The following is an 8152-nucleotide window of genomic DNA, read 5'->3' as shown; positions in this document are numbered from 1 at the left end:
TTTTGGGGGTGTGCCTAGGATCTAGAAACATGGCTTGTGAACTGTCTTAGAAGTTAATTAACAGGGTGTTGCATCTTTAACAAAAGCATTTTTCTTTTTACTCATTAGCAATTTGAGTTAATAATTTAAAAAAATTGAAACGATGCATCTAGAAATCATTACCCTTTTCAATTCATTTGATTGCATTTGTATTAAATGATAAGCTGTGCTATTAGCCCTATTATAAAGGGAAGCATTATCAGCCTTAATAAGACCCTGTTATTGGTAGAGTAACACTTTTACCAAAATGGTTCAGTTATCTCCAGGAACAAAAGTAGGAAAAAGATGTGGTTTGGCCTGTTATAAAAAAACAAAACACCTCTGCCCTTCTCTTTTGAGTACTCCTATGCTATAGAGAGATTTGTTATTTGGGAGTGTGACAGTCTGTACCAGAGGTTGTTCTCTGCCTGTCTGTGAATATTTGCTTGAATTGACCAAGTAATAAGCCTTAAAGCAAACAAACATAAAGAAAGAAAACACATACATACACACAAAACCCCCCAACATAATCAAAAACTATATCACAGTTCACTTGTGCTCCATAGAGACTCCTTAGATTCATGCAGCTCCATTCCCCAAGAATTCCATCTGGATTAGGTATGGGCCAGGCTGGGGCTGAGCAGGACTTTCCCTGCAATTGTTGCTCTGGGCTGCTGGGTCCAGGGTCAGGCTCTGCACTGACAGCAGGGAGTCTGCCACTCCTATGCTTTCAGTGATCCTCCTCGTGGGACCAGGCAACATGTGGAGAAGTAGGCTGCTTGATTCAAATGAAAAGGGGATAAAACCCAGACCTAGTGAGAATAGACTGGGAGGAGCATTGGTTGGGAGGCAGAGACTGGAGGCTGGCAATGGTGGGAGGAAGGAAAAAAATATGGTATTAGGCATTGCAATGAGGGGAGGAAGGAAGCTATTCTTCTGCTGTCAGCAAATGTCAAGGAAAATCACTGGTAAAGTGTTTCGTTCCCTTCTACTGCTGATCCAAACAGGATACTACTCCTAACAGCTATTCCATCAGCTCAAGTGGCAGAGATCGGTAGGGAAAATCCAGTCCTCCCTATGACCTCTGTGTATATCTCTGTATGAGGGAGGAATTTCTGCTTTTTTCAATTTTCTAGGAGGTTACAAACAACAAACAAAAATAAGAAAGAAAGGTTGCAAAGTGAAGTTCTTAAAAGATAGGAAATGTCAGAATTAAGGCTGCCTGTACAACCTTAAGTTGGCCCACTTGACAAGTAGGCACTATGATAGAGTCTTTACATGACCACATACTGCTTTTTCCAGAAGGGCCTCTATCCCACTAAGTGTGTAAAATGGACCTGCTGTAAGGATGAATCAAGGTGGTATAAGGAAGGAGACTGTTGTCTGCAGGGCCCATTTTATTTCCTGCAGAACCTGAAAGATGTACAAGAAATCTGAAACAAGGGATTGTAAGAAGAGAAAGGCTGGTTTCAGTTTGGGCATTTCAGTAGTTCTGGAGAACTGGATTTGATCCCTGGCCTTATTATTTTGGTACCTGACTTTGGATATGAGTTTTTGACTGGAAGAAATACAGAGCACTTGTCACTGCAACTGAAGTAAATTAAAATGAATCTGTGCTTTAAGTATCTGGAATATCAAGTGCTCTCAAAAACATTAATCTTTTATAAATGGAGACCTAAGGGGACAATGCGCCTTCACATCCCAGGAATGTTATGAAAACAGTCCAATATTTGGGAAGTGCCTCGATGAAATCCATAGAGAAGCCTATAAGGAAAGTAATACTTCTGTCTTCAGAGCAGAGTTTGAATAATGTATAGTAAAAAAGACTGGAGATGCATGCTGAATAATAATCAGAAAATATGGTATGGCATATCTGCTTGATGAGTGAGAACTATCCATTCTATGCAGTGAAGGAGACTGGGGTCTTGTGACAGTAACAGTAGCAGAGCTAAGGACTGCATCATAAAGCACATGCAGAAGTGGCCTGAGTTAAAGTGATAAAGGCCATGCTAATTCTGGCGTTACCTAATTTTCATATGCTTGGCTTTGCAACTTTTATAGGATTTGACTTTGTTGCAAACATCTTAAGTCCTTCATTCCTTCACAGAATAGAAGGAGAGAAGCTCAGATTTTCTAACATGAAACTAAATCTTTCCTTATATTGAATAATGGTCAAAAATCCAATTTTTCATTACAATCCATCTTTAAAACCATAAATTATGTTTCTTAGGCAAACTTCATATTTGACCCTTCTAAATCCAAATAGGTATCCAAACAGATATCTTCCTCCTGGGTAGAGGAAGGAAAAAGAACCAATATAGCAAAACTTTTGCACCACTTAATACTCTCTTTAAAGGCACTCCAGTACCATAATGATGGGTGGAGTAAGAACCTTAATAAAATAATGTTTAGGACAGAAGTTTTCAGAAGTGATCCCTGGTGTGGGGGTACCTACCTTTCTTTTTCAGTGAACTCCTGCTTTGCTTCCAGCAATGATTTATGGGAGATTTGATATCAAGTGCCACATCATTCTAATTGAAATTTTCCTTCCCCCTCAAAACCTTAATTCTTTTTCCTGAACCATCAGACCTATAGCATCAGTATTTCAAAGCTGGAGATGCTACCATCTCTTCATTAACTTTTACCTGTAGATTTTGAGATTCAGCAGCTAAAATAATTTTGCAAAAGAAAAGAAGGCCAGACAACAATCAGAACACTGACATTTTATAGGGGAAGTAGTTCTTAGTATGCTAGAGCAGGAAATACTTGGCAGGACTACTTAAAAATGGATTTTCTGACCAAAAATATTTTCTAACATAAATATGGGATCAGACAGAAAGAGAGAAAAAAATTCTCAGAATCTTTATTATGCCTTTCTTTATTAGGCGAGACATGCCTTCATAGCTGCCTGCACAGCCTGAGGAAACCCCGCTGCAGTTTCAGGAACTCCCTGTTGTGCTAGTTCTGGAATGCTGAAGTGAAGCGAGATGCCGGATACTGCTCATTTGCATATCATTACCTAGGGTGGTTTTCCAGCTCATAGCTGGCTCCCCACAGATGTCTGACTTAAAGTTATGAATTCCTTTTGTGCCATGTCTTCAAGTGCACACAGCTTTATAGAGCCCAGCAAGGCTCGAGTGAACCCTGCCCCTCAACCAACAGAGATGTCCTACCACAGAAAGCAGTCAGTGACAAACATATTTACACTAAACATACTTTACCATTCACAGAGTTGTAAAATACTGCTCGTGTGCTTTTCATACTACTAGCGCTGCCCACTGAACCTCCAACATCCCACAACTCAGTGTAGTAGGTCTTCTCTTCTGGGGTCCCCTCTTTGTAGTCATGAATCTGATAGAAAAATTCAACCCATATATGAACACAGTGCCAACTACAAAAGTGATCCATACAAAAACTGGAAGAGTAAAGATGTGCAGTGCCGAACCAGTACCTTTTAAATTCAGTACTAAAACTAGATCCCAGGGTGCTGTGATGATCTCCTCTCTTAGCTAAACAGATTTGGGTTACATCAAGAAAGCACCAATGAACACCCAAAGTGTTCCAAGAAAAGGTTGCAGTGGACTGAGAGGAGACAGTCCTTCTGAGATGCTCTGAATGGATGAAAGACAAGGCCCTGACCTCCTCCTGTAGTTAAGAACTACATACCAATTTTAAGAATAGCAGCATTGGTTATTGGAACTGGAATCCAGCCATGATATTTCCTTATTCCTCTAAACCCTTTATAAAGTTTAAAAACCAATTAATTAGTCACCAATTTTCTTTTTAAGATCTACTGGGCAGTTGTATTATAAAACTATGAAATACAAACCACCACGTTTCCCTCAAAGATTTAAAAATCGCTGGCATCTTTTGCCCTAGGCAAAGAATCTTGGAAAGATGTTATCCACAATGGGCAAAGGAGTTTTTGTTTTGTTTTTTTTTACTATGCCATATGGATTGCCACTGAGACTGAAAACTTCTTCATGAATACCCAGACTCTCCTGGACATCAGATTCTGCACTCAGCAAACTATGCTTAGGCAAGATTTTATTTATATTCTGCTCACGAACTTCCTTAAATGAAATAAAGCAAATGAAATATTTTCCTTCAATACATCTGGCTGGCAACATAACAGCATGGTAATGGTCTCCCAAGGAATTGTGAATTCAGTTTATTCATCCTCTGATTCAGAATTGACCACTTACCAAAAAGTAATAAGGATAATATCCTAGTGAGTATATATTAACTGTCACTGTGCTGTGATGCTTTGAAAGACAGATGTATCTTGGCTTCTGTAGCTGGTGACATTGTAAAGCTTAATTTGTGTAAGTAAAAATATTCAGTCTAGAGTAATGATATTTTTTTCTTAGCACTTTTCCCCCAAAGGATTCTAAAGTTTAACAGCAATGAAATGAACCTGACTTTGGGGTGGAGAGGGTCTGTCAGCTCATCACAGATAAATGAAAGAAGAGGAAATTTTAACTAAGGATGTTAGCTAAATTAAGCTATTCTTTAAGAAAACACCAGTGGTCATTTAATATTCATGAAAAATACCCAAGACTTTGGTATTTAAAAATATCATTCAAAAGAACACTCAAAACTTAATTATAGACATCTGAAAAGTGAAGGCCCAAACTAGTTCTGAATCAGATTTAAACTTGTGACCCAGAAAGCAGTGACCACAACATCAGAAATAACAACAGGAACAACACTGCAAGTCCAGAAGTTCACTTACTCGCACATCCACTGAGCAGCCCACAGTCCAAGATGGATTTCCCAACACCTGATTTTGGCACAACAGATGAACAAGTGAAGATTTCCCAACACCTGAAAGCAAACATATATTTAATTTGCATGATAGACAACACAGATCCTTACATTTGCCATTAATGCCATAGTTTTTGTAGAGGTGCACAGATATATCGGTCTGATATCGGATTGGTACAGATATAAAGAAAATTGGCTGTATCAGAAATTGGCCCGATGCGGCTGATAATTTGGTCGATAAATGCCAATGTGTGCGTGTAGCTGCAGCGCAGCACTCAGGCAACAAGGAGCACAGCACAGCAGCATGGAGAGCTGCCTCCAGCTGGTAAGTTTCCCCCACCACACACCTGGCAGAGCCCTGGCTCAATGCCCAGCCTCCACCCATGTGCTGGGAAGGGCCAGGGCTGCACCAGGTGTGCGGTGGCACTGGGAGGGAGGTATAGCGAAATTTGGGGTGGCTGCAGCCCCCTCCATAGCTCCCAACCCAAGCCCAGCCCTCGGTGAGAAGAGCCCAGAACAGCCTCAACTCCTGCCCGCAGGTGCAGTCCATCTGCCCTGCCCCATGCAGACCCAGGGGGCACAGGCTCCACCCCCCGTGCCCTCCCAGGGTGCACACAGCAGTGGGAGCGCCCCCCCAAACAAGCCGTGGCTCTGCCCCATGCCCTGTCCCAGCTGGGCAGAGGCTGCCCCTGCCCCCTCCCTCACCATGGGCATTGATCTGCACCCCCCACGCCCCTTCCCTCTCCTGCTCCCCTTCCACCACAACAGACTTACCAGCTGGAGGCAGCTCTCTACACTGTATGGGAAATCTAACTGGTATTGGCTGATATGCCTCCTTAAAAATTGGATATTGGTATTGGACCCAGAAATCTCTATCGATGCACCCCTAACTTTTTGGTATGCCGTTACTAACATACCAAAAAATGGCACTACAATAATTAGTGGGTTCAAGTGATACTATTAAACCCAACATTTAAATGAATGTTCCAGCATGCAATTGCCTTAAAGAAGGTACTGATGATGGGTATGTGAGAAATACAAAAAGAGCTAACAGCATGCTGACTTTAGTTGGAAGGGTTGTATGAGGCCCATCATTTACAAGAACATAAGAACTATCATTTACTGATCAGCCCATACATCTATCTTGCCCAGTATCCTGTGTTACACAGCAAGGACTGCAGAGCCTCTTTCCTGTCCCTGGTCCAATCTCATCTCCAGGCAGAGTATCACTGGGTACTGTCCACTGGAGCCTTGGACTTGTTTGAAGGCCAGTGGGCACTGTCTGGTGTGCTCTGCTGGGTGTCCCTCTTTGGTACACTAGCTTTAAACCTTTGATCTCACTCCTATCCCTGTTATGTCTTTAGTTGTCCCCAAAAAACAGTTGTTGCCTACCTACTGGCCTTCCTCTCTAAGGGACGCTTATAGTGTTTCTTTGAGGGTACTGCCCCATGTTCCCTAGGCAACAAGTAAGCTTGTTACACAGCAGGGATTGCAGAGTGACTTTCCTGTCCCTAGTGCAATCCCATCTCCAGGCAGAATATCACTAGGCAGTGCCCACTGGCTCCTTGGACTTGTCTGAGGGCCAATGGGCACTGTCCGGTATGCTCTGCTCAGTGTCCCCCCTTGCCACACTAGTTATTAACCTTTGACCACTCTCATTCCTGTTGTCTTTAGTTGTCCCAAGCAATTAGGTGCTGCCTTTCCAGTAGACTCTACGTTTAAGGGAGGCTAATAGTTTATTTGGTGGGAAATGCCCCACGTATCTTCTAAGGCAGCAAATAGACCTTTGTCACATAGGCAGAGGGGAGGCTGAAAGGGAGAGTGAACAGGATGTGACTAGGGGTTTTCCCATCGCTCTCTGCTACTTGCGTCCTCCACCATTTAGGTTGTATGTCTTATTAAGTTGAAACATGGCTTATCCACCCTTATAACTGCTGTATCTAGTTTGGGGCACTACATAGGAAGAAAAGCACAGCTGAATTGCAAGGACCATGCAAGACAACTAAAGCAGTAAGTGGGCTGGCAAGGACTAAACGAGAGAAGAGTGGCAAGATGAGGGCAAGCCCCTTCAAGGAGCTGTTTTGCTGAGAGGAGGAGATGGTGACAGGTTGCCCCTGAAGTATCTAAAGCCATGGCCCTCAACTTTCCCAGGCTCAAGGCCTCCCAGGAAAATGACAGCATTCAGGTCTCGCTCAATTTTGGGAAAAAAAGGAATACACAGAGGTTGTTTTAAACTGCAAGACAGAAGAGGGTGAAAACTAGATTCTACTACGCTCCTGCTTTGGGTCATGTTTAAGTAGAAATGCTATCATTTCTAGCATTTAAGCTACTTAAAGAAGTACACAACAGATCCCTTCTTCTAATGTTTCAGACCAAACTGTCTCTTAATACCAGAGCTTCTGGATCAAATACAAAGGTTAGGGAAATGTCAAGTTATATCCTGTCTTTTTTAACTCTCCATTTAGGTATCATTTTAGTGCATGACTTAACCAACTAAAAGTCCTCTCAAAACTTGTATCGCTGGTCACTGGAAGCCGTCAACAGGGATGTGGCTCCAATGGGAGTTCTTGTGACAAACAGGTGAGTGTACAAACACACACACAGCCCTAAATATGCACGTGGGGCCATTGTGTCATTGGTTCATCTCTGGTCATTGCTCAGAGCACTCACTTGAACTCTCCAAGACATTTCACTGAGTGCAGAGCTCTCAGGCAGGCTATTTCATAGACATCAGGGCTGGAAGGGACCTCAGAAGATCATCGAGTCCAGCCCCCCGCCCAAAGGGCAGGAAGTCAGCTGGGGTCATAGGATCCCAGCAAGATAAGCATCCAGTTTCATCTTGAAGGTGTTCAATGAAGGCGCTTGAACCACCTCCGGTGGCAGGCTGTTCCAGACCTTGGGGGCTCGGACAGTAAAGAAGTTCTTCCTTATGTCCAGCCTGAAACGATCTTGAAGTAGTTTGTGACCATTCGACCTCGTCATCCCTTGGGGCGCTCTGGTGAACAAACATTCCCCCAGATGCTGGTGGTCACCCCTGATAAACTTGTAGGTGGCCATCAGATCACCCCTGAGTCTGCGCTTTTTCAGGCTAAAGAGCCCCAGGGCTCTCAGCCTGTCATCGTAGGGTCTGCTTCCCTGACCTCTGATCATGCGCGTGGCTCTTCTCTGGACTCTCTCAAGCTTCTCCACATCCTTTATGAATTGTGGAGCCCAAAACTGGACACAGTACTCCAGCTGCGGCCTCACTAAGGCCGAGTACAGGGGGAGAATGACGTCCCGGGATTTGCTTGAGAGACGTCCCGGGATTTGCTTGAGACGTCCCGGGATTTGCTTGAGATCATCGAGTCTGACCCCCTGCATAGGCAGG

General features: G+C 43.3%; 1 protein-coding gene across 8 annotated transcripts in view; it reads right to left on the bottom strand.

The window, feature by feature from the left end:
* RABL3 (RAB, member of RAS oncogene family like 3) overlaps positions 1-8152 on the bottom strand; it is a 26450-nt gene that overhangs the window by 16908 nt on the left and 1390 nt on the right. For all 8 annotated transcript variants that reach the window (XR_003096028.1, XR_003096027.1, XR_001358703.2 and 5 more), the window contains exons 2-3: positions 4754-4845; positions 3240-3369 (exon numbers count right to left, since the gene is read on the bottom strand). Coding sequence is in view for 1 of the 8 variants with exons in the window: in XM_006032490.3 (XP_006032552.1) it covers positions 3240-3369; positions 4754-4845 (222 nt within the window). In the remaining 7 variants the exon portion in view is untranslated. The remainder of the gene's footprint in view (positions 1-3239; positions 3370-4753; positions 4846-8152) is intronic.

Source organism: Alligator sinensis, unplaced genomic scaffold, assembly GCF_000455745.1.
Source record: "Alligator sinensis unplaced genomic scaffold, ASM45574v1 scaffold1301_1, whole genome shotgun sequence".
NCBI lineage: Eukaryota > Metazoa > Chordata > Crocodylia > Alligatoridae > Alligator > Alligator sinensis.
This window is presented reverse-complemented; position numbering and strand designations above follow the sequence as displayed.